General features: G+C 43.3%; 5 protein-coding genes and 1 long non-coding RNA gene across 11 annotated transcripts in view; 4 read left to right on the forward strand and 2 right to left on the reverse strand.

Moving 5' to 3' along the window:
* Positions 1-1065: 1065 nt before the first annotated feature.
* LOC131348577 (prostaglandin-H2 D-isomerase-like) lies at positions 1066-3196 on the forward strand. 2 transcript variants are annotated; one of them, XM_058383665.1, is made up of 7 exons: positions 1066-1255; positions 1453-1602; positions 1910-2049; positions 2148-2239; positions 2349-2465; positions 2728-2829; positions 2945-3196. In XM_058383665.1, the coding sequence occupies exons 2-5, from the start codon at positions 1507-1509 to the stop codon at positions 2372-2374; spliced, it is 354 nt and encodes a 117-aa protein (XP_058239648.1). In that variant the 5' UTR covers positions 1066-1255; positions 1453-1506; the 3' UTR covers positions 2375-2465; positions 2728-2829; positions 2945-3196. The 2 variants fall into 2 exon arrangements, with proteins under 2 accessions (XP_058239648.1, XP_058239647.1); XM_058383664.1 differs by having other exon boundaries at positions 1067-1255; positions 1464-1602.
* A 3090-nt stretch (positions 3197-6286) lies between these two features.
* LOC131348493 (lipocalin-like) lies at positions 6287-8027 on the forward strand. The gene is made up of 6 exons (XM_058383513.1): positions 6287-6473; positions 6779-6918; positions 7019-7110; positions 7220-7333; positions 7617-7718; positions 7834-8027. The coding sequence occupies exons 1-6, from the start codon at positions 6378-6380 to the stop codon at positions 7845-7847; spliced, it is 558 nt and encodes a 185-aa protein (XP_058239496.1). The 5' UTR covers positions 6287-6377; the 3' UTR covers positions 7848-8027.
* A 655-nt stretch (positions 8028-8682) lies between these two features.
* On the reverse strand, positions 8683-16584 carry LOC131348492 (zinc finger Y-chromosomal protein 1). Of its 4 annotated transcripts, none has more exons than XM_058383512.1 (10): positions 16371-16584; positions 15741-15779; positions 14229-14290; positions 13825-13923; positions 13405-13713; positions 13124-13273; positions 12939-13028; positions 12598-12720; positions 12098-12235; positions 8683-12005 (listed from the first exon to the last, which is right to left on the reverse strand). In XM_058383512.1, the coding sequence occupies exons 4-10, from the start codon at positions 13889-13891 to the stop codon at positions 10654-10656; spliced, it is 2229 nt and encodes a 742-aa protein (XP_058239495.1). In that variant the 5' UTR covers positions 13892-13923; positions 14229-14290; positions 15741-15779; positions 16371-16584; the 3' UTR covers positions 8683-10653. The 4 variants fall into 4 exon arrangements, with proteins under 4 accessions (XP_058239495.1, XP_058239493.1, XP_058239494.1 ...); XM_058383510.1 differs by having other exon boundaries at positions 13825-13950; positions 16371-16583; XM_058383511.1 differs by lacking the exon at positions 15741-15779.
* Positions 16585-16591: 7 nt separating this feature from the next.
* On the forward strand, positions 16592-18021 carry LOC131348495 (uncharacterized). The gene is made up of 3 exons (XR_009203940.1): positions 16592-16722; positions 16890-16991; positions 17079-18021. It is a non-coding gene; the product is annotated as an uncharacterized LOC131348495 (long non-coding RNA).
* A 270-nt stretch (positions 18022-18291) lies between these two features.
* The window catches only part of LOC131347967 (thiosulfate:glutathione sulfurtransferase), a 6082-nt gene continuing 140 nt past the window's right edge, over positions 18292-24233 (forward strand). Inside the window, exons 1-6 of one of the 2 annotated variants that reach the window (XR_009203868.1) lie at positions 18292-18788; positions 19668-19781; positions 19962-20124; positions 21248-21321; positions 23317-23352; positions 23429-24233. The exon at positions 23429-24233 is cut by the window's right edge and continues 140 nt beyond it. Coding sequence is in view for 1 of the 2 variants with exons in the window: in XM_058382466.1 (XP_058238449.1) it covers positions 18614-18788; positions 19668-19781; positions 19962-20124; positions 21248-21302 (507 nt within the window). In the remaining variant the exon portion in view is untranslated. The remainder of the gene's footprint in view (positions 18789-19667; positions 19782-19961; positions 20125-21247; positions 21322-23316; positions 23353-23428) is intronic. The other variant, XM_058382466.1, reaches the window with a different exon arrangement.
* The window catches only part of LOC131347966 (uncharacterized), a 16878-nt gene continuing 14036 nt past the window's right edge, over positions 21392-24233 (reverse strand). Inside the window, exons 3-4 of the mRNA XM_058382464.1 lie at positions 23424-23515; positions 21392-21938 (exon numbers count right to left, since the gene is read on the reverse strand). Coding sequence (XP_058238447.1) covers positions 21729-21938; positions 23424-23515 — 302 coding nt within the window. The 3' untranslated portion in view covers positions 21392-21728. The remainder of the gene's footprint in view (positions 21939-23423; positions 23516-24233) is intronic.

The raw sequence follows: 24233 nt of genomic DNA on the forward strand, positions 1-24233 counted from the left end.
ATGCATTCCACCACCTATGGGTGGAGATGCCATTCCTGGGGCCTCAGCCCCTGCCTCAGCAGAAAGCCTGATTCCCAATCATGTGCTCGGAGTGTAAAAAGCTCTCAGCGAGAGAAATCTGGTCTGTACCTAGGGCCAGATCTGGTGCACCAACCTGAACAGAGGGCACAAACACAGACAGCCCTAATGACCACCAAAGGTAACCCCTAAGTTTCAGGAGAAAATGTTGAGAAAGTGTACTATGAGAGACAGAAGCCCTCTTAAATGCCAAGAGGGGGCGTCTGTCAAAAGAATCTTGCAACAATGACACATCCTAAGTGTGAGACCCAAGGTGAGAAACCGGGTCTGTCCACATAAGAAGGGTATGAAGCTCATGACACATAACCCTTGTGACCCTGAAATGGGTGTCTGTGGGGGTGAAAACCCCTTCTCCTGAGCCAGAGTTGAAACGGTCTGTGTAGCAGACCCAAAGGGAAAGCTTTGGCCACTACAGTCATGAGCCGAGCACACTCTAAGCCTGAGAGGCAGAGAGGCACTGGACTAGTCAGATTTTAAAGTCAGACCTTTGCGGCAGAAAGGATGGAATTCCCCATTGCGGGAAACAGATGTGCCCTCATCGTGGCTGAATCCCAAATTATCCCCAGAAGGTGGTTCTCAGAGAGGGAGAAAGCACACTATGCTGGGTTGAGGCCTAGGGACCTCATGTGAGCAAGAATGGCATCTAAATGCCTGGCTGCCACTTCCCTCGACTGAGCAAAGATGAGCCAGTCATCTGGATAATTGAGTAGATGGATGCCCGGGGTCCAATGATGCCAAAGCAGTCTCCATGCACTCTGTGAGGTTGAGCAATAAGACTAGGCCTACAAGGATAACCTGGCACCAGTATGCTTCAACACCGAAAGTGAGCCAGGGGACTTTCCTGTGCTCTGGCAAGATGCCTATGTGAAGAATGACCTTGAGTGTATGTTTATTCATTAGTTCATCTCAATTAAAATGATGTTCTTTTCAGTCATTCTGGATTAAACACGAGGAAGGTTGTTAAAGTCCTGTGTGGTTGTGTGACTGTTTTCTTTGACACCAAACTGATTCAGTATCGAATATAACGTTACGCTCTGTCAGGTGGGAGAGTGAAGACCAGATAAGAGAATGTCTTCTCCCTTCATCTCCAGTCTCACAGATACTTTCTTTCAGAAATGTATCCTCCAGGTGAAGTTCTTCTCCAGACTCCTCTTTTGTTCTTCAGTCTGACTCGAGGGTGAGTGCTGCAGATTAAATACACTTTTACTGTTTAATCTCCTGCACCTGCTCTCCTCCATCACTCTGACATCACAGAATGAATGGCACGTGTAATATTTTAATGATAATGTAGCATTTCCTTTTAATGTTCTGTAAGGTCGCTTACACACTGAGGTGTGTGTGTGTGTGTGTGTGTGTGTGTGTGTTTGATCTGAGGTGTATATTAGTTTCTGCTCAGCACTGCTCTCCAGCATTCACTCTGGAGTCACCATGGCGACCACAATGCTGGGACTTCTGGGAGTTTTTCTCTTTATTTTTACCACAAACACACAACTACAAGTGTCGGCCGACTTCAACATCAGCAAGGTAATAATAATAATAATAATAATAATAATAATAATAATAATAATAATAATAATAAAAATATAATAGAAATAAAAAAGATACTAAAATAGTTACTTATAAGATAAAAAATAGTTACTGTTTTGTTTGTCATCATTTTTTATGTTTTTATAAGCTTTTACTTTTTCTGTTTTATTTGTTTTCTTTCAGCACATGTTTCTGTTTGCTTTATTTATATTTATATTGTTTCTTAGTTATTCTCAGTCATGCTGCTGTGATTTATGTGAATATTTGGGAGTTTTTACACTCTCTTTTTGACCTTTCCCCTCAGGTGGAAGGAAAGTGGTACCAGACAGGTGTAGCCACCAACGCCAAGTGGTTCACAGACAGTAAATGGATGAAGAAGGTGTCTGTCGCTATCCTGACTCCCACTGCTAACGGAGACGTGAACATGAACGGCTCAGTGATCCTGTGAGAGACAGAAAGACCTTCACACACTCACGACACTTTAAACACAGTCTCTTATTATAACTGTGTGTGTGTGTGTGTGCGTGTGTGTGTGTGTGTAGGACTGAGAACAGTAAAGACACATCCTGTCTGAGGTTTAATCTTTTTCTGAAGAAAACCAAAACCACAGGAAAATTTATCCTCTACAACACCCGTGAGTCTGAAATACACATGCACATGAACCAGTTCTGTCTTACCTACACTTACCCATTATTACACATTATTAAGTGCAGTCACGTGTCATACTACTGTCTCTCTCTCAGGTTTCCAGACTAGGAATGATTTGTAATGCGTTTTGGATGTGAAGTATGATGAATACATAATCGTCCAGAACAGATGGAACATAAAGGAAGGAGTCGTCTTCATAAACAAGCTCTTAAGTCAGTCACAGGCTATTTATTTTTGTTAACATTATTAAACTAACTTAAAGATTAACACTATATTATTAACACTATATTTTTATTAAAGCTGTTGTTTATTAATGGGATTTTTATTAACATTATACTGCATACAAAGATTTGGCATTTCCGGAGCAGTGAGCAGTGAGATATTTAATATTTATTAATTACAAAATTATATGTGATCACATAACAACATACCTGTGTGTGTGTGTGTGTGTGTGTGTGCGTGTGTGTGAGACAGCCCGTACGCCAGTGGTCAATCCATTAATTAAGCAGAAGTTCATGCAGATTTCCAAATCAAACAAAAACACTGCAGAGAAGATCGTCATCCTCCCGATGAAGGGTAGGTCACTGTATCACATTCGGTCACCGGTCAAACCCTAATCCTGAGTGAGGACGCGACAGGTTGCTGGACTCAGTAGAGAACTTTTCCTGATTTGTGTTTGTTTGTTTTGCAGGTGAATGTGTTTGAGGATGGGACACTGACCCCTGTTGCAGTCTTCACTTTAGCTTCACAGATAAATTACAGTTAGCCTCCTGATGACCGTTTCACCTCCTCTTCTCTACAGAGGGACTTTAAACATGTCTACAGCTTCAAACAATAAAGAAATGATTACTGCTGTCTGTGGGTTGTGGCTTTTATTTTTAGTCTTTCTGCTCCTGTATTTTACAGAAATGTGTAGATATGTTTATTAAAAGCAGACAGAAACTCTAGTACTCATAAATAAATGAATCCAGGCTGTCATCTTTATTGGTGTGTGTGTCTGTGTCTGTGTCTGTGTGTGTGTGTGTGTGTGTGTGTCTGTGTCTGTGTGTGTGTGTGTGTCTGTGTGTGTGTGTGTGTGTGTGTGTGTGTGTCTGTGAGTGTTTGTGTGTGTGTGTCTGTGTGTGTGTGTGTGTGTCTGTGTGTGTGTGTTTGTGTGTGTGTGTGTCTGTGTGTGTGTGTGTGTGTCTGTGTGTGTGTGTTTGTGTGTGTGTGTGTGTGTCTGTGTGTGTGTGTGTCTGTGTGTGTGTGTTTGTGTGTGTGTGTGTCTGTGTGTGTGTGTGTGTGTCTGTGTGTGTGTGTTTGTGTGTGTGTGTGTGTGTGTGCGCGCAGTGGCCCAAAAAGTGGGGTATGCAAAATATGCAGTGCATAGTTGCACTACACAGGGGGCGCCATTGTGACAAAATCATTCTTTGAAAATATTCTTTATAAAACTTTATACATAATAAACGGCTTATTTGTTTAAAACTTTAGAATTTAAAATTAGTTTAAAATATCTATGTTCTTATATCAAGTGATCAGCTGCCTGTCCACCGACATTACTCCATAAGTCTGTCACAGTCACATGACCAAAAGGGATCATGGAGGAAAGAAGTGTTCTGGGCCACAGAACAGAAAAAGAAAGAGGGGAAAAAGCAAAACAGTAAAATGAGGTCTGCTCAGTCAAAGTGGATAAAAGGAGATTGGTAAAAGCTTTACTTATCATTTTATCACTGCAGTTCTTAAACATAATCAGCATTTAACATTCAAAATATCAGTTGATTTCCAAATATCCGTCATTCAAAAAAATGTTAAAAACTACGTCATGGCTGACGCTATGGAAACGTCAATACCATCACCGCCACACGCCAGGAGATGTCTTTCCCAGAGATCGTGAAAGAGCACAAACCAGCTGGGAGCAGAGTATCATTGGCTCAGAAAGTCCCGGGACCCAGGAGTTGGGTCCAGGTCCAGGTTATAGAACCTAATAAGAGAAGGGAACGCCCCTAGCCAGAGTGCTGGACAAGGTGACACACCTAGTGGAGTGAGTTGTAATCCCTAGAGGTTAAGCCACACAGCGCACCTTATAGGCCTTGGAAATAGCTACCACTAAACAGCACAAGGTGCTGCTTGGAGACCGGATTGCTTTTGTTGCGGCCGCCAAAGCAGACGAAAAGGGAGAGGACTGACGACATGCACTCAAGCAATGGCCATAAGTGCTGAGAACCTGAACTGGACACAGCGGGGCCAGTCTCTCCTGCTCTGCCAACTCGTGGGGCAGAGGGCAGAAGGCCTGCAGAAAGGCTGGACAACCGACTTATAGGAACTCTAGGACTGTACTAACAGGGCAGTGAACTAGATCCTGATGACGGCAATTGTTCTCGGTTGGGAGAACAGAGTCTAGGAGCTGGTCCCCCTCAGGGGTCAGACCAGAGGTTCTAAATCTCAGGGTGGGGGTGAAGAATCACCCCATGCACCTGACAGAGGCTCCTCCTGACGGGAATCTCCCAATGAGCACCATACAGAAGGGAAAAGAGAAAGCCACAGGGGACAGTGGGTCGACTCCTCAAAGGTGTACACAGCCACTTCTGCCCAGCCAACTATTGCCATATGCATTCCACCACCTATGGGTGGAGATGCCATTCCTGGGGCCTCAGCCCCTGCCTCAGCAGAAAGCCTGATTCCCAATCATGTGCTCGGGAGTGTAAAAAGCTCTCAGCGAGAGAAATCTGGTCTGTACCTAGGGCCAGATCTGGTGCACCAACCTGAACAGAGGGCACAAACACAGACAGCCCTAATGACCACCAAAGGTAACCCCTAAGTTTCAGGAGAAAATGTTGAGAAAGTGTACTATGAGAGACAGAAGCCCTCTTAAATGCCAAGAGGGGGGCGTCTGTCAAAAGAATCTTGCAACAATGACACATCCTAAGTGTGAGACCCAAGGTGAGAAACCGGGGTCTGTCCACATAAGAAGGGTATGAAGCTCATGACACATAACCCTTGTGACCCTGAAATGGGTGTCTGTGGGGGTGAAAACCCCTTCTCCTGAGCCAGAGTTGAAACGGTCTGTGTAGCAGACCCAAAGGGAAAGCTTTGGCCACTACAGTCATGAGCCGAGCACACTCTAAGCCTGAGAGGCAGAGAGGCACTGGACTAGTCAGATTTTAAAGTCAGACCTTTGCGGCAGAAAGGATGGAATTCCCCATTGCGGGAAACAGATGTGCCCTCATCGTGGCTGAATCCCAAATTATCCCCCAGAAGGTGGTTCTCAGAGAGGGAGAAAGCACACTATGCTGGGTTGAGGCCTAGGGACCTCATGTGAGCAAGAATGGCATCTAAATGCCTGGCTGCCACTTCCCTCGACTGAGCAAAGATGAGCCAGTCATCTGGATAATTGAGTAGATGGATGCCCCGGGGTCCAATGATGCCAAAGCAGTCTCCATGCACTCTGTGAGGTTGAGCAATAAGACTAGGCCTACAAGGATAACCTGGCACCAGTATGCTTCAACACCGAAAGTGAGCCAGGGGACTTTCCTGTGCTCTGGCAAGATGCCTATGTGAAGAATGACCTTGAGTGTATGTTTATTCATTAGTTCATCTCAATTAAAATGATGTTCTTTTCAGTCATTCTGGATTAAACACGAGGAAGGTTGTTAAAGTCCTGTGTGGTTGTGTGACTGTTTTTCTTTGACACCAAACTGATTCAGTATCGAATATAACGTTACGCTCTGTCAGGTGGGAGAGTGAAGACCAGATAAGAGAATGTCTTCTCCCTTCATCTCCAGTCTCACAGATACTTTCTTTCAGAAATGTATCCTCCAGGTGAAGTTCTTCTCCAGACTCCTCTTTTGTTCTTCAGTCTGACTAAAGGGTGAGTGCTGCAGATTAAATACACTTTTACTGTTTAATCTCCTGCACCTGCTCTCCTCCATCACTCTGACATCACAGAATGAATGGCACGTGTAATATTTTAATGATAATGTAGCATTTCCTTTTAATGTTCTGTAAGGTCGCTTACACACTGAGGTGTGTGTGTGTGTGTGTGTGTGTGTGTGTGTGTGTGTGTGTGTGTGTGTGTGTGTGTTTGATCTGAGGTGTATATTAGTTTCTGCTCAGCACTGCTCTCCAGCATTCACTCTGGAGTCACCATGGCGACCACAATGCTGGGACTTCTGGGAGTTTTTCTCTTTATTTTTACCACAAACACACAACTACAAGTGTCGGCCGACTTCAACATCAGCAAGGTAATAATAATAATAATAATAATAATAATAATAATAATAATAATAATAATAATAAAAATAGAAATAAAAAAGATACTAAAATAGTTACTTATAAGATAAAAAATAGTTACTGTTTTGTTTGTCATCATTTTTTATGTTTTTATAAGCTTTTACTTTTTTCTGTTTTATTTGTTTTCTTTCAGCACATGTTTCTGTTTGCTTTATTTATATTTATATTGTTTCTTAGTTATTCTCAGTCATGCTGCTGTGATTTATGTGAATATTTGGGAGTTTTTTTACACTCTCTTTTTGACCTTTCCCCTCAGGTGGAAGGAAAGTGGTACCAGACAGGTGTAGCCACCAACGCCAAGTGGTTCACAGACAGTAAATGGATGAAGAAGGTGTCTGTCGCTATCCTGACTCCCACTGCTAACGGAGACGTGAACATGAACGGCTCAGTGATCCTGTGAGAGACAGAAAGACCTTCACACACTCACGACACTTTAAACACAGTCTCTTATTATAACTGTGTGTGTGTGTGTGTGCGTGTGTGTGTGTGTGTGTAGGACTGAGAACAGTAAAGACACATCCTGTCTGAGGTTTAATCTTTTTCTGAAGAAAACCAAAACCACAGGAAAATTTATCCTCTACAACACCCGTGAGTCTGAAATACACATGCACATGAACCAGTTCTGTCTTACCTACACTTACCCATTATTACACATTATTAAGTGCAGTCACGTGTCATACTACTGTCTCTCTCTCAGGTTTCCAGACTAGGAATGATTTGTACGTTTTGGATGTGAAGTATGATGAATACATAATCGTCCAGAACAGATGGAACATAAAGGAAGGAGTCGTCTTCATAAACAAGCTCTTAAGTCAGTCACAGGCTATTTATTTTTTGTTAACATTATTAAACTAACTTAAAGATTAACACTATATTATTAACACTATATTTTTATTAAAGCTGTTGTTTATTAATGGGATTTTTATTAACATTATACTGCATACAAAGATTTGGCATTTCCGGAGCAGTGAGCAGTGAGATATTTAATATTTATTAATTACAAAATTATATGTGATCACATAACAACATACCTGTGTGTGTGTGTGTGTGTGTGTGTGTGTGTGTGTGTGTGTGTGTGCGTGTGTGTGAGACAGCCCGTACGCCAGTGGTCAATCCATTAATTAAGCAGAAGTTCATGCAGATTTCCAAATCAAACAAAAACACTGCAGAGAAGATCGTCATCCTCCCGATGAAGGGTAGGTCACTGTATCACATTCGGTCACCGGTCAAACCCTAATCCTGAGTGAGGACGCGACAGGTTGCTGGACTCAGTAGAGAACTTTTCCTGATTTGTGTTTGTTTGTTTTGCAGGTGAATGTGTTTGAGGATGGGACACTGACCCCTGTTGCAGTCTTCACTTTAGCTTCACAGATAAATTACAGTTAGCCTCCTGATGACCGTTTCACCTCCTCTTCTCTACAGAGGGACTTTAAACATGTCTACAGCTTCAAACAATAAAGAAATGATTACTGCTGTCTGTGGGTTGTGGCTTTTATTTTTAGTCTTTCTGCTCCTGTATTTTACAGAAATGTGTAGATATGTTTATTTCACCTTGGTCTGAATAAAACCTGTTCACAAGGCAGCGTCCTATTTAACTGTAAACTTGAGCTAGCACACTGCTGTATAAGGATAATGTAAAACACAGTGACCACAGAAACCACACAGAAGCATCGGTAACGTCAACATTTACTTCAGCTGTGAATTTACCTCAGCGGGCACTTATTACTTTTAGCATCAAGTGCTAACACAAATCTAAAGGGTTCGAAAATGTTATGAATTTGAGGAGAAGGCTTTAATAGTTTCATTAGGGATTATTCCAGTTCCTATTAAACAGCATCACAAACAAGGCTCTTTATATAAGAGCATTAGGGATGACTCCATTAAGTCCATTACATGTCCATTAAGCTACCATTACAGACCATCAGAAACATACCCACTGGGAACCAGTACAGATCTCTAATGGATCTGCATTGTCTTCACTTTTACAGTGTTTGTAAATGATAAGTAAAACCCCAGAATAGCTCGAGCTAGCAGGCTACTGACCAGTATGTAGTGTGTGAAGTGAGGAGCAGGTGACCGTAGCACAGGTCCACAGGACACTCGCAAATTTATTCATGAGAAAATATTTCAAGAAGAATCTTTAATAAAGAGACAGAACAATGCAGGAAAATACTTTGCCTTTTATTTCCTTTTTAACTCTTTTTTTAACAAATATGTCGAACATTACACTCAGGACAACACAAAAGTCAGATTCAGGTTTTTCTTTAACGAGTGTTTACATCATTCTCTCTTTACAGATCTGTGTACAAAAACAATAAGTTACAGTCGCTTTGAATCAGTTACGCTAAACTATACAACACCGTCTCCACGCTCCACAAATAAATAATCTCACTATAAAATGACCACGGGGAATGGGGCGGGGCTAAACCAAAGCAGGAAGTGACCGACACCTGGGACCAAGGAGGTGTTGATCAACATGGAACTCAGTGCTTTATCTCGGACATGATGTCACAGCCTGAACGCGTCACACACCTCTCGTCCAATCACATTGCTTAAATAAGAGCGACCCTGTGATTGGTCAGTAGATCTACCAGCACATGCTCTTCAAAGTGCCAGTGTGTGTGTGTGTGTGTGTGTGTGTGTAATGACCGTAAAAAGGCATGTTCTTACACACCACTGAATCAAAAGCATCTCCCAAGCTAATGAAGAGCGTGTTAGGGTGTAATACTCACAACTGGGCATCACACACACACACACACACACACACGTACTAACTGCCCTTACATGACCATGCTAAGTGAATGAAGCCCAGCTGTTAGCATAACGTCATAAAGTCACATGACTAGCGCTCCTCTATAAGAAACCAGCCTGCTGGTACTTTCACCATGGTAACCAAGTCCTGCCGAAATATGGGGTACAAAAATGAATGGCACAGGGAAGCGAGACATTGCACTTATTGCGTGCGCACACACACACACCCCAAAGTGGTTTCTAACTGCATACTGCGTGTTGATGATAATGCTAATTTTTAGTGAGGCTCACTAGTGTTGTGAGGTTATCGCTAACACACACACACACAACCATCAAGTTGTCCGAGCAAATGAAAATTTTAGATGGAAAAACTTTTAGAAAACAAACTGAAAAAGTGGACAAACACAGTGTTATTAAAAAAAGCTGTAGCGTGAGCATAGTGTGTGTGTGTGAATGATTCAGTTCTGTGAATCTGTGTAAGAGTCACGTCTCGTACAGTGCTGCGTGTCTCAGATTTAAACACTGCGCTCAAATTTGAATGGAATAACACTTTCTCTTCTGTGAATCTGACGCTGCTCTATAAATGAAACTCAATTCCAATTAAAAACAAAAGCATTAATTACTCTTCTTGATTTTTGAGACAAAACAGATGGATATAGAATAGAACCGTTTTTCTTAATCCTGTGGTCTTAGCGAAGAGACGCAGGGTTCAAGTTCATCATGATGAACTCAGAGCAGTTTTTCATCCTGAAGTGAACCGTTTCATTCCCATTTCATCTGAAAACCACTAGAGATAAAACATCTAAAAGAAATGAATCAATTCAGAGTGAATCACAGACACTGATTCGTTTTCTAGACTGAGCGCCCGCTGATTTTCACCTGTACAATACATGATTAAATTTAATGAGCACAATATTATCTGACACTTTAAACTCTCTGAAGGAAGTGGCCTGGCTCAGACATCCCATAATTCTGTTCACCGGATGAGCAACATGGCGGGCGGAGCATGGGGTGTGACTGTGGGGCGAGCCGTTCGTTTATCTGGAACATGACATGGAGATAAATTTGTAAACTGTGATTCTAAATATGGCACCTAAACACACACACACACACATACAAACACACACACACAAAGACAAAAGGCCTCCCTCTTATCTGTGGAAGTCATGTGACTGAGTGACATCACTAGTGAGTTAATGTTGCCGTGTGCACGTGATCATGGAAGCAGAGTGAGGAAGAGGAAGTCAGCGATGAAGGGGGAAGTGCTCATCCACTCACTGAATCACTCACACACTGAATCAATGACTCACTGAATCACTCACTCAATGAATCAGTAACTCACTGACTTATTCTCATTCTCATTTTCTCTCACTCACTCACTCACTCACTCGCCATCATGTCTTTGTGATGGCGCATGATGTGTTGGTTTTTCTCTGATGGTCTCCGGAAGCCCTTGGAGCAGAACTGGCAGCGATGTGGATAATCCTTGGTGTGGATGGAAATGACGTGGCGTTTGAATCCCGAGGCGTCTCCGGTGCTGTAGTCGCAGTACTGACACTGATACACACGTCGTTCCCTTGGTCCCTTGGCACCGATCACCTTTTTAATGATGGGAGCTCCGCCCAGCGCGAGCTGTGCCGCCCCGACCGTCTTCTTGGGCGGACTTCGCTCCTGCGTATGCAACGAAGGTGCCGGTTGCTGCTGCTGCTCATTCGTGTTTTCTTGTGTTTCCTGCTGCTGCTGTTCCTTAGTGTGAACGGATAAAATGTGTCGACTCAGCACGAACGGATCGGCAGTCTTAAAGTTGCAGTGGCGACACTGGTGCGGCCGCTTGGCCTTATGGGATACGGTGTGCTTTTTGAGCTCCGAGGGTCGATGAAAGCCTTTACCGCAGATGTCGCACTTATGAGGATAGTCTTTTGTGTGGACGGAGATGACATGGCGTTTCAGGTCGCTGGAATTGGAGCTGCGATGATCACACAAGTCACACCGATGACCTCGAGCCTCATCGTTGTCGTCGTCATCGTTGTCATGATGGTGCTCGGGGTCGCGGTCCTGCGATGTCTCCATGACGGTCTCCACGAGCTGCTCCACATGCGGCACCAAAACCGCCGCCGTCTCCTCATCCTCGTCCTCGCGGCTGTGTTTGGTCTTCACGTGCGTCTTCAGGTTGGACGAGTCGGCAGATTTGTAGCTGCAGTGCGTGCAGGAGTATGGCTTCTCGCCCGTGTGCGTGCGCGTGTGCTTACGTAACTCGGATGGGTGCCTGAAGCCCTTTCCGCACTCCACACACACGTGGGGGAAGTTTTTACTGTGCACTGCCAGCAGGTGGCGGTTTAACAGGCCCTGCTCCGCCGTCTCGTACTCACAGAACTTGCACTTGTGTGACTTCTTTGCAGGAACGGCGGCCATCTTTGTTTTCTGCTGAGGGTGAAGGCGGTTGGAGAAGAGCGGCACCTGCTGGTGGAAATCTTTCAGAGTTTCAGACTCAAACTGAGCCTTGGTGCTGAGTGTGTGTGTGTGTTGTGTGTGTTCCTCCATGTGACTGTGGAAGCTGGACTTCTTGTTGGTGGTGAAGTCGCAGTCGGTGCACTGGTACTTCTTACGGGTCAGGACGTCCTGGTGGTGGTTCCGAGTGTGACGCTTCAGGAAGCCGCGAGATTTAAACTTCTTCCCACACAGAACACAGGGGTAGACCGTGAGGGGCTGACCGTACGGCCCGATAATAATTGCTGCAGAGAGAGAGAGACAAGAGAGAGATACAGTGTAAAGTGTGTATAATGTGTGTATAATGTGTGTATAACGTGTGTGTGTGTTGCGTTACCTGTCTGCACCTGCCTGTGCTCGGCCCGTCTGTGTGATTTGCCATGTTGTTGTTTGAGAGTGTGCGGCGTCTCAGACTCATCAATGTGCAGAACCGCACTCGCTGCACCGTTCCTGTTCTCACAGCATTCCGAGTCATCTAACAAACACACACACACACACACAACTGTTATTATACACTATTATCAGATAAAGTTCCTTATATACAAACACACACAAAAGCACAATATATAAACTTCACCATTATCACTTATTAAAATGATCACCAATTTACAGTCCTTGTGTGCAATATTACAGTTCTGCACTATTATTTGTACAATATTTGTATTTATTTATTCTATTTTACAGTTTATATAATGCAGTACTGTATATATTTCTTTCTCTCGCTCATGTTTTTACTAGAGCAACTACAACATAGCAAAGGATTTCCCCCTGGGATTAATAAAGTTCTTTGAATCTTAAATCTTAAACCTAAACATTCCGTGTGTGTGTGTCTCTAACCATAGGCAGTCGTCCAGTTCACAGGCATGAAGTCTTTGCTTTCGTACGGTCGATCATTACACACCGGCTCCTCTCCCCCCACCACCACCTCCATATAAACCTCATCAGAGAGCTTAGAGCCTCCTGTGCGCACGCGCGCACACACACACACACACACACACACACACACACACACACACACACACAGTGTGTGAGAAACACCAGAATGAGGAACTTGAGGAATACACTTGTGTAAACACAGTATAGAATGAGGAACTGAATTCTGCTTCATGTGTGGTGTATGTTACATGGTGTGTGTTGTGAGGTGTGTGTTGCGTGGTGTGTGTTGCTGAGTGACTGACCATCAGTGTGAGTGTGATGGCCATCACTCACTGACATGTAGAGCATCTTCTCCCTCAGGGGCTTACACACGGAGTCTGTGTCCCCTTCACCTACACACACACACTACTGTTACCTTATACTGTTGTCATAAGGTTCCTTACATATATACATACACACACACACACACACACACACACACACACACCAAGCTCATCGTCCCCAGAGTCAGCTTTAAAGATGTAAACTTTGATGACTTCCTGTCCATCCTCATCTTTCTCCACTTCCTGGTCATCTAATGTTCCTTCCACTGTCACTTCCTCTCCATCAGCAGACACCATTTTCCCGTCTTCATCCACTGTGCGTGTGTGTGTGTGTGTGGTGGGGGGGGGAGAGAGATATCAGAAGGATTCAGTAATTAAAGAAAGGAAAGGAAAAGGTGAATCGATGAATAAATGAATAAACGAGTGAATGAGTGAAACATCTCACGTGAGATCATGAGGTAATCTCCAGATGAGTGCAGTTCATTCTCCCTCTCCTCCACCAGCTCTTCTTCCGCCACAGTCACTCCATCCTCTTCATCCTCCTCACCCTCCAGTGACATCACGCACGTCTCCACGGCAACTCCCTCATCGTCCTCAGCGACCACATCCTCCACGGCGTCCTGGATGACGAGCTCGTCGGAGGAGAAACTCCGCACTGCCACAGCGTCGTTCTCTCCATCGTTCTCTCCGTCCGACAGCAGGACCGTTTCCTGCAGCTCTACCACGTACTCCTCCCCACACATCCCTCCATCATCTGACAGAAAGAAAAGAAAAGAACCGAAGCAGGTTGAGAAGTGTGTGTAAGGCTGCCACGCCCATTGTGACATCACAATATTCCCATTTTGGTTATGTTACTGTCACTAACCGGAGCCATGCAGGATGATTTTCGGCTCTTGGGAACGGAGAGCGAGTCTCGTCACAGTCTCATCCATCGTCTTTAATCCTCATTGGCCCCGCCTCCAAACTACACCGAGATAAGCCAATCAGAGTCCTGCAGAGGTCACCACCAAATAACATGAATATCTAATGATTTAGGATGCTTCTGATTTTCCCCGAGTGTATATTTGTTATTTGTGTGTGTTCCTGAACATTTGCCTTTTCAGTTACTGATTCACTGAATCACCAAATCTAAAACGATTCTTCAAGCAAATATGATTCGACTCAGAGTCATTTGAATATGCTGAACACACAGCGCTAACATAACACTCAGAGACAGATAAATAAAAACAATGCAACCAGACTGAGATTAATTAAGGTCTGCACACTTACCTGTCGTTCTTCAGCACACAGACACTCCAATAACACACTGCTATCCATGCAGAACACACACACTAGAGAGAGAGAGAAAGAGAGAGAGAAAGAGAGATTAATAATCTTTTCTCATCTTTTCATCATCTTTACAGCTCAGAATGTTCAGGATTAGCCCCGCCCCTTCTACACCACTGGCCTGACTCAGCTCTTACATGTGCCATAAAAGCATTAAATACAAGTTTATATTAACTATGACAGTATTTACACTGCACTAACACACACACAGTCATGGTGATGGGCGTGGTCACGTTCAGAGTTAGTGGTGTCAGAGTGAGAACTTCACCAGTCTGAGTGACCTGATAATGACCCGAGTCATCATGGATAACGCAATCACTTTTTAGAAACAATAATAACAATAATTAATCTAAATAAACAGCTTTCTATTGAACTAATCTTTAATGATGTAAAATATTAAACCTCCTTACAGAATTATTTCTGTTATAAATACAGAAGCATATAAAGATAACATGAAACTCTTCTGAATAGTGATTAATGAAACTGTGCTGTTTTGGTGGCGGTTTGTTTTACATCAACAGTGGAAAAAAACAATTGTTTCTTTATTAAAGAAAGAAAATCCCAGAAGAGGAAATGCTTTACTGTCCAGTTTTTTTTCCTTAGTCACACTGATGTGTTCCTGCAGCTGATATTCAGCTCAGAGCTCTAAAGTTACTTGAGCTTTTTATTAGCTGTGAACAAACTACAGAATTATTTTCATTTAGTCTTTAAACATGTAAATTCTACACGGTGTTGCTGCTCTTTTACATTCAAACTGCAGTGAAGAGACAAACACTAAAAGTTAAAGGGCTGAAATAACAGCATCAAAATGTTGTTGATCTTTCAGCTGATCCCTGAGTGTGTGAGGGGTCACCACAGCAGACCAACCGGACCGCACAACAACTTGGCACGGGTTTTACACCGGATGCCCTTCCTGACACAACCCTCCCATTTTTATCTGGGCTTGGGACCGGCACTGCATCCAGTGGCTGGGGTTTGGGCACTGGCTGGGAACCCAAACCCGGGCCTTCCGCATGGTAGGCGATAAACCTACCACTGAGCCACCAATGCCCAAGTAACGGCATCGAAATAATCAGCAATATTCTCCAGGTCACATCCCAGATCCTGGACTCTTCCACTGAGATCTAGAACGTTCCACACTGAAAGCATTATAGAATAGACAACAGCTGTAACCATATTAACATTACAGACACGCCCACCAGGGGTGAGCAGGGACATTTCTGAGATCAGACTCCATCACCTCCATCACTCCTCGTCCCTGCTCTTAATGTCATGTTGATTCTTATATCTCAGGCATCACGACCGGAATAAATCTGAATCTGAATTGTCTTTGTTTAAAGACAGAACTGATGCAAGTTCATCAGAAGAGTCAGTAGTCATTTTCATCATCATCATCATCATCATCATCATGTGATGTAAGGAGCAGTTCTGTAGTTATGATGATGGTTACTCTACCTCGTGCAGGAGAACCTCCTCCGTTCATTTACTCTGAGTCTAAACAAAAACAAGGAGAAAAAAACACAACTGAGTTGAAAGTGCCTCCATCCTTCAGCTCCCAGTCAGTCACATGATGAGAACATGTCACATGCACTGGATCAGGGCAGTGATGCACAGCTGCTGGAGATCTACAAGATGAAGATTATTTGCCTGTAGTCCTGCAGCGGTGGGGACGTGCGCGCGCTCTCAAAAATCACCTGAAGGCGAACATGGCGCGCGCTGTGCATCAGTCTCTGAGAACAAAAAAGAAATCCTTTTCCGCGTGCGCCATTTTGAATCCGCATTAAAGTGGGACGTTAGGTCGAAGGTGCCCTCGTGCATCAACAACGGCAGCCCCCTCCCCCCTCCAGCAAAAACAAAGCACGGTTTTATTGTGGGGTTTTCCGCACGCGCGGCCCGTGAAGCCCGTCACCCTCCCCCGGTTAGGAAAGGCCTCGATGCGGCCTGCGCGCGTGCCCGACTCATCCGCCAACAAATCTACAATTAAAAAGCCCAAATGCACGCGATTGCACTGAGCGTGCGCGCAGGACATGAGCACTGAGAATGTCTCGCGTCCATAAAGATAAAACCGGGAAATCTCGTGCTTACCGTTTATTTGAGAACAGACCGCGGCCTCCGTCTTTGTTGTAGTCTGTAGATTTTTTCCACCCTGCAGGCCGCCGCGGTTCCCCGACACTCGAGCAGGGAGGCGCGCGCGGAGACACGGAGGGAGAGAGGGAGGGGCCGAACGGAAACGCAGAGAGCTCGCGCAGCCAAAAGACCCGCCGCAGCTCAGCACGAGCGTCGAGCCCCGTTGTTCATCACATCACCATCACCACCACCACCACCACCCCCAACACACACACACACACACACACACACACTTCAATTGAAACCGCACGAGGCCTGTCACAGCGTGATTACTGCGTCCTTATTGTAACCTGAACACATTACAGTGAAGGTGTGTGACGTCACACAGCGTCAGTGAGGAATTCCCACATTTATTTGATTCGTTTTCAGTGTGTGTTGTTTTTGTTCTTTATTTTAGCTCCTCATACTTCTTTTCTGAAACAATCTCTGCAGAGGTTTTGAGCAGTTGTGAAGTTATTTCCGTGTGTTTTATTACAGTCCCAGCTCGAGCCAATCCCCTGCTCCATCACCTGGCTGACCTTCAGCATGGCTCTTCCTCTCTGACTCGCAGGCACATTTTTATCTTTCTATCAGCAAATAGTAAGACTACAGTGTCTTCTTCTTCTCTTTCTTATTTGTTTATTTTAATAAAAGTGTGTATAACTCTGTGGTGGTTCATGTGGTCAGGGTTGAAGCCCCAGCACTGCCCAGCTGCCCCTGTTGAGTCCTTCACCCTCTCTGCTCCAGGGCACTGTGTCATCATCTTCTTCTTCATCATCATCATCATCATCATTTACATTTCTGGCATTTGGCAGATGCTCTTATCCAGAGCAACATACAAAAGTGCTTTAAGTCTCTGTCATTGAAAACATTAACACTGGTTCAGTAGATTACAAACTCAGGAGACCAGGAGCCTAAAATTGGATGTTTTTTTGTTTTTTTATTAAACATATAACAATATATAAACAGGGGAAGATAAGAGCTAGTTTAAGTGCCTCAGGAAGAGGTAGGTCTTAAGACGTCGTTTGAAGACAGTCAGAGACTCTGCTGTATGGACATCTAGGTGAAGTTCATTCCACCACCTCGGTGCCAGAACAGAGAAGAGTCTAGATGAATACCTACCTTTTACCCTGAGAGATGGTGGGACCAGTCGAGCAGTGATAGTGGATCGGAGGGAGCGAGGAGCAGTGCGAGGAGTAATAAGGTCTTTGAGGTCAGATGGTGCTGGTCCATTCTTGGCTTTGTAGGCAAGCATCAGTGTTTTGAATCTGATGCGTGCAGCTACCGGAAGCCAGTGGAGGGAACGCAGCAGTGGGGTGGTGTGGGAGAACTTAGACAGGTTGAAGACAAGCCGTGCAGCTGCATTTGGATCATTTGCAGTGGACGAATTGCATTCAGAGGAAGACCTGCCAGTAAAGAGTTGCAGTAGTCCAGTCTCAAAATGACCAGAGACTGAACAAGCATCATCATCTTCTTCTTCTTCATCATCATCTTCATCAACATCATCATCATCTTCTTCATCTTCTTTATAAAGGAATGAATTAAAGTGAAAGCGGGTTCATTAAACACTCAGTGTCACTCACTGAGCATGGACATGTTCATCTGTATCTATCTGTATTTATACAATAAAATTAAGCTTGTGTGTGTGTGTTATTTTATTTGTTATTATTTATCCTTTTTATTTATTTATTTAATTTTACATATAGTGGCTACAGTACAGACAGATAAAAAGAGACCCAAAGTCTCTTTATTAAAACTATTTGGATTTCACTTCCGGCTTCAGTTATGACCTCACTGTTTCCCCCTAGCGGCTGTGCGCGAGACTGCAGGATTAAACTTCCTCCTCGTGATAAAGTCCGGCTCAGTGTTACAGCCACACTTATCTCTACATCTCTGCACTAGTCTGAGCTTCTGTTTCTTACAAAACTCTATCTGTTCATGTTTACCGATCTGATAGATAACTGATATAAAACTAAAGGGACAGACAGATATTAAAAGAGTTTAGATGTTTATTTCTGATTTATTGTGCAATGATTCCACGTAATTCCATGAAATCTCCGCCCACTCTGTCAGTCACTTTATAAACACACAGTATTGCGCTGATATTTACACAGGAGAGAGAGAGAGAGAGACTGAGACTCTGACTCTGACTGACTATTTGCACAGGATCTCGGAATTATCAGAAGATTTTGGAGAAGATAAGGTTGAATCTGGACGGGAGGATGAAGAGGAAGATGAAGCTGTTGCTCCGTGTAGCTGTGGTGTGTGTGCTGGTGTGTGTGCTGGGACTCGTGGGGACTCTGGTGAAGACAGAAGAGCAGTTCTGTTCTGATGGACTCATAAACACCTCATGTAAACAAAAACCCCACAGTCTTTATCATGAAGACGCTGATTCAGGTACAACAAACTTTTCATTTCTGTCCTATTCTCCGTTCTTCGTCTTCTTCTTCGGACGATGATGATGCTGATGATCTTAATGAAACTGCATGTGAGTCTGCACGTAGGCTATGAGGTCACAGGTCACTGACAGGTCATCCACACGGGAAGTGCAATGCCGTGTGTGTGTGTGTGTGTGTGTGTGTGTGTGTGTGTGTACAGCCTCTCGTGATTAAAGAGCTGCAGTTAATAAAATGCTGTTATTTTAAGATTTTGATATGGTTTCCTGGCTTTTTGTCAGATTAATCACATGTTCTGAAGATCGAGCTCGTGACTGACCACAGAATATATTTAGAAAATAAAATTACCCTTTAACTTTATTTTATTTACTCCAGGTTGGTCTTGTGTCGTGTCATTGTGAGATTCTTAAAATGGTAATTAAATATAATGCATAAAACTCGTGTGTGTGTGTGTGTGTGTGTGTGTGTGTGTGTGTATACAGGTATAAATAAACCCAGACAGAGTGTTTGATGTTATTCAGGATGATTATAAAATTTCGCGCGGATTAGTCCTTTTTAAAACTGATTAAACACTGCCATCTACCGGCGGTGTGTGTGACGTCACTGTCGCTTCATATACACTGTAGAACTACACTTAAAACTCTGATCAGATAGATAGATAGATAGATAGATAGATAGATAGATAGATAGATAGATAGATAGATAGATAGATAGATAAATCAGAATTAAAAGTGATGCCTATATGGCTGCTTGAATAATTTTATATCTGCTCAAATTATTAAACTTCTGAGGGTTTTGTCTGAGCTGATAGTCATGACTCTCACACCCTGATTGCAACATAATCCTTTTTGTGTGTGTGTGTGTGTGTGTGTGCGCGCAGTGAGTTATGAGCAATTAAAGCAGATGTTGGCAGCTGGAAAGCTGAAGCTGTTTGATGTTCGTGAACCAGAAGAGTTTAAGGAAGGAGCCATCCCAGGAGCAACTAATATTCCATGTGAGACACATACACACATACACACACACACACATACACACACACACACATACACACACACACACATACACACACACACATACACACAATTATTTGTGCATTTCTTTTTTATAAATGGTGGTGTGTGTGTGTGTCTCACATGGAATAATCGTGTGTGTGTGTGTGTGTGTGTGTGTGTAGTGTCTGAGGTGCAGCAGGCTTTCACACTGACTCCAGATCAGTTTTTGCAGCGTTTCGGTGTCCCCATGCCTGAGAAACACTCCTCAGATGTGATACTGTACTGCCAGAGGGGGCGCCGCAGTCTCACTGCACTACACACTGTACACACACTGGGCTACAGCAGGTACTGACCTCTAATGACCTCACTACACACTGAACACACAACAGGTCATAACAGTCCATTACTGGGGGTTGTGATAAAGCGGAGTTACTGATACCACTCCAAAGCTGAGTATTTTCCTGTAACAGCAGGTTTTCTTTCTCTTATACTACACCAACTGGTCATTACACTGGTCATTTCAGGGCTTTTTAATGGTTTCAGGTTAGATTTAATGCTGTTGAGTTCGGTCCTGGGGCCACTTCCATTACAGCCTCTCTTTTTTCTTTCTCACGTTACTGAGAAACGTCACTCCTCTGATCACTCCTCTGATCACTCCTCTGGTCACTCCTCTGATCACTCCTCTGATCACTCCTCTGGTCACTCCTCTGGTCACTCCTCTGATCACTCCTCTGGTCACTCCTCTGATCACTCCTCTGATCACTCCTCTGGTCATTCCTCTGGTCATTCCTCTGGTCATTCCTCTGGTCATTCCTCTGTCCTGAAGATCCTTAAAGTTCCAGCTTTACCTCTGTCCGGTACACAGTTCTGACACTGAGACTCCTTCCACATCACCATATTAACAGCTGTGCTACTGTCAGAGAATTAATCAACACCTTCTGACCAATCAGAGTCCAGAACCTAATATATATTTACCCCCAAAATTTCCCAGAATTATTTTAAATATGAACAGTCGGAAATATCGTCTGGAAATTCAGTCATTTTCTGCCTATATGTAAGAACACTGCTGAATTCTAATGCATTTCTCTCTCTCTCTCTCTCTCTCTCTCTCTCTCTCTTTTTCTCACTCTCTCTCTCTCTCTCTCTCTCTCTTTTTCTCACTCTCTCTCTCTCTCTCTCTCTCTCTCATACTATCTCTCACTCTCTCTCTTTTTTTCTCTCTCTCTCTCTCTCATACTATCTCTCACTCTCTCTCTTTTTCTCTCTCTCTCTCTCTCTCTCTCTCTGTCTCTCTCTCATACTCTCACTCTCTCTCTTTTTTTCTCTCTCTCTCTCTCTCTCTCTCTCTCTCTCTCTCTCTCTCTCTCTCTCTCTCATACTCTCACTCTCTCTCTTTTTTTTCACACTCTCTCTCTCTCTCTCTCTCTCTCACTCTCTCTCTCTCTCTCTCTCTCTTTCTCTCTCTCAGAGCACATCATTATGTTGGAGGTTACAGCGACTGGCTCGAGCGTGAAGTCCAGTGAAACTGCAGTCTGTTCTGGGGTCAGTTTTATACAGCAGGACCTGATCCCAGACCTGTGTGTGTGTGTGTGTGTGTGTGTTTACAGAGAACAGTTTACTTATGTATATTATATGAGAATGTATTATTTCTCATGGTGCTGTATGACATGGAGTTGTGAGCTTTCTTACTTTCTTTTTTATCCCGAATCTAAATATTTTTATAAGTGTTACTGAAGCATGGTGTTTGTGAAAGTCAATATTAATGTCCAGGGTCTGATTCCAGTGTGTATTGAGTGTGCTTGTGAGAAATGACACAGATTATACAATACATTTTCATTTTAATAATGAAGACACAACAACTTTTACACACACTACAACACAACTAAATATAATTACACAACTAAACCTGATCCAGAGCTGAAGTGGGTTTAAAGAGTAAACCTTTCCCTCTAGGGCTGTGAGCCTCTCACATTCAGGTACATAACATCATCATCATCCTCATCATCATCATCCTCATCATCACGTACTGGTGAGTGTGACGGAGTGTGTGACGTTGTGTGGGATGGAGTGTGTGAGTCTTTCTGTAGGAGTGATGGTTGTTTGGGTGAGAGGGAAGCCGTCACCACCACATGCACTGGGTTTCGTACTTTTCTTCTCCTCTGAAAAATAAAAGGAGAAACATGAGACAGGTGTGTGTGACCTACTGGTGTGTGTGTGACCTACTGGTGTGTGTGACCTACAGGTGTGTGTGTGACCTACAGGTGTGTGTGTGACCTACTGGTGTGTGTGTGACCTACAGGGGTGTGTGACCTACAGGGGTGTGTGACCTACAGGGGTGTGTGACCTACAGGGGTGTGTGACCTACTGGTGTGTGTGTGACCTACTGGTGTGTGTGTGACCTACTGGTGTGTGTGTGACCTACTGGTGTGTGTGTGACCTACTGGTGTGTGTGACCTACAGGTGTGTGTGTGACCTACTGGTGTGTGTGTGACCTACAGGTGTGTGTGACCTACAGGTGTGTGTGACCTACAGGGGTGTGTGACCTACAGGGGTGTGTGACCTACAGGGGTGTGTGACCTACAGGGGTGTGTGACCTACTGGTGTGTGTGTGACCTACTGGTGTGTGTGTGACCTACTGGTGTGTGTGTGACCTACAGGTGTGTGTGTGACCTACTGGTGTGTGTGTGACCTACAGGTGTGTGTGACTTACTGGGGTGTGTGACCTACAGGGGTGTGTGACCTACAGGGGTGTAAACATTTTGCAGTTCACATAAAAAGACATTCATCCTGTTTACAGTTTCACGGATGATTAAAAATAAATGAGAAACGGAGAATTATTTTTGCTCCTTATTTTCTTTTCAGTACATTTAGATTTCTGGTATTTAACAGATGCCTTTATCCAGAGTGAAGCACAAAAGTGAGCCTGTACCTAGAATCTGTACGGGGTTTACCATTTACTCTCGCTACTAAATTCTCTCGCGGTTCTTTAAGATAAATAACTTATTAAGGAGCTTGAACTGGAACCCTTTCTGACACAGAATCCCTCAGTTGTAGGGTTCTATAAAGAACATGGAGGCTTTAAGGGTTCCCCAAGAAGCATTAGTGGAAGAGGAACAGTTCTAGATTTAATCTGTTTTTCTTAAGAGACAGATCTCAGACTTTAATTGGAATATACTCACACACACTCCACTTACTCTTGTAGGAAAACGGAGGGTTCTGTGTTTGTCCCTCTGCAGGAAATCTAACAAATTGTTTTCATTTCAGTTTATTTTCTGAAGGGTTCTTAGCTTCCAAAAAAAGGGGGACTTTTTCTAATCAGAAAGTCCAGGTCAGGAAATTTGAAAAAGTTAAAAGTGTGACAGGATTTTAATTCCACAGGTCATTAATCAGCCAGCACATGAAGCTACATGGCTAATGTAACTAAGTAATGAAAGCTAACATTCCACATGTATTAAATTTTGTTAATATGTATTATTAATTTTGTTAATGTATTAATTTTTTTTTATATAATTATAATTCCTCAAAACATCCTTTCAGGTTTGTTTGTGACTGCAACAAGCTTCTGATACACACGTAAGAAAAAAAAAGTGTACATTTATGTTTTATTATTTTTTTCTGTAAGATTATTAAAATCAGTATTTTACCTTAGAGCAGAGCAGCAGGCTGATGATCCCGGTCAGAATAACAAACCCAGCAACACCACAGGTGATGAAGACTATCATCATCACCGGCACACCTGAGGGAGGAAGAAGAAGAGCACTCTTTAATGAGTTTTGTGAATGAAATCTATGGAAAACTGACACTTTTTCTTTAACTCTTTATTTTTTAACACACACTCTGTGGTTTTCTAGCTCACATTATTTTGTGTGGATGTTCATTAGAAATGTCGGGCTAGAATTCAACAGAAATCCTTAACGAATTAAACTGCATTTTAGAAAGAAATCTCTGCGCTATTAAATGACCATTCAGTTAGCATGCTTATCACGACTAGCATACAATTAGCATGCTAATCATGACTAGCTTCTGTTGACTGGCTGAAATTAAGATTTATTTTTAATCTTATTTAATTAAGATTAGATTTATTTCAGAAATAAAGGACAAATACTGAAAATCAGTCAGTAGAAGAGCAGAAACAGCTAACGTCTAGCTGTAACTGTTTATCTACAAAGCTAGCTAGCTAATTGTGATTGACTGCGTTCACATCCCATCACACTTCCCCCAGTTTGTCACATTACAGATTTATTCTCAATGGATTCAATTCATCTTCACCACTGAGCTGCGAAAATACACTTTAAAGGTTTCCTAAATTGACTAAAATTCAGATTAAACCATCTGGGAAGATCGGTGAGATCGGGTTTCAGCAGATCTCTCTCCTCAGTGTGAGGTTGATTTAAACTGGACTTTATAAATTTACAGCAGGGTTCCTGAGGGTTCTTTAATCACTACAGCTTACT

Source organism: Hemibagrus wyckioides, linkage group LG28 (assembly GCF_019097595.1).
Source record: "Hemibagrus wyckioides isolate EC202008001 linkage group LG28, SWU_Hwy_1.0, whole genome shotgun sequence".
In the NCBI taxonomy this organism is placed as follows: Eukaryota; Metazoa; Chordata; class Actinopteri; order Siluriformes; family Bagridae; genus Hemibagrus; species Hemibagrus wyckioides.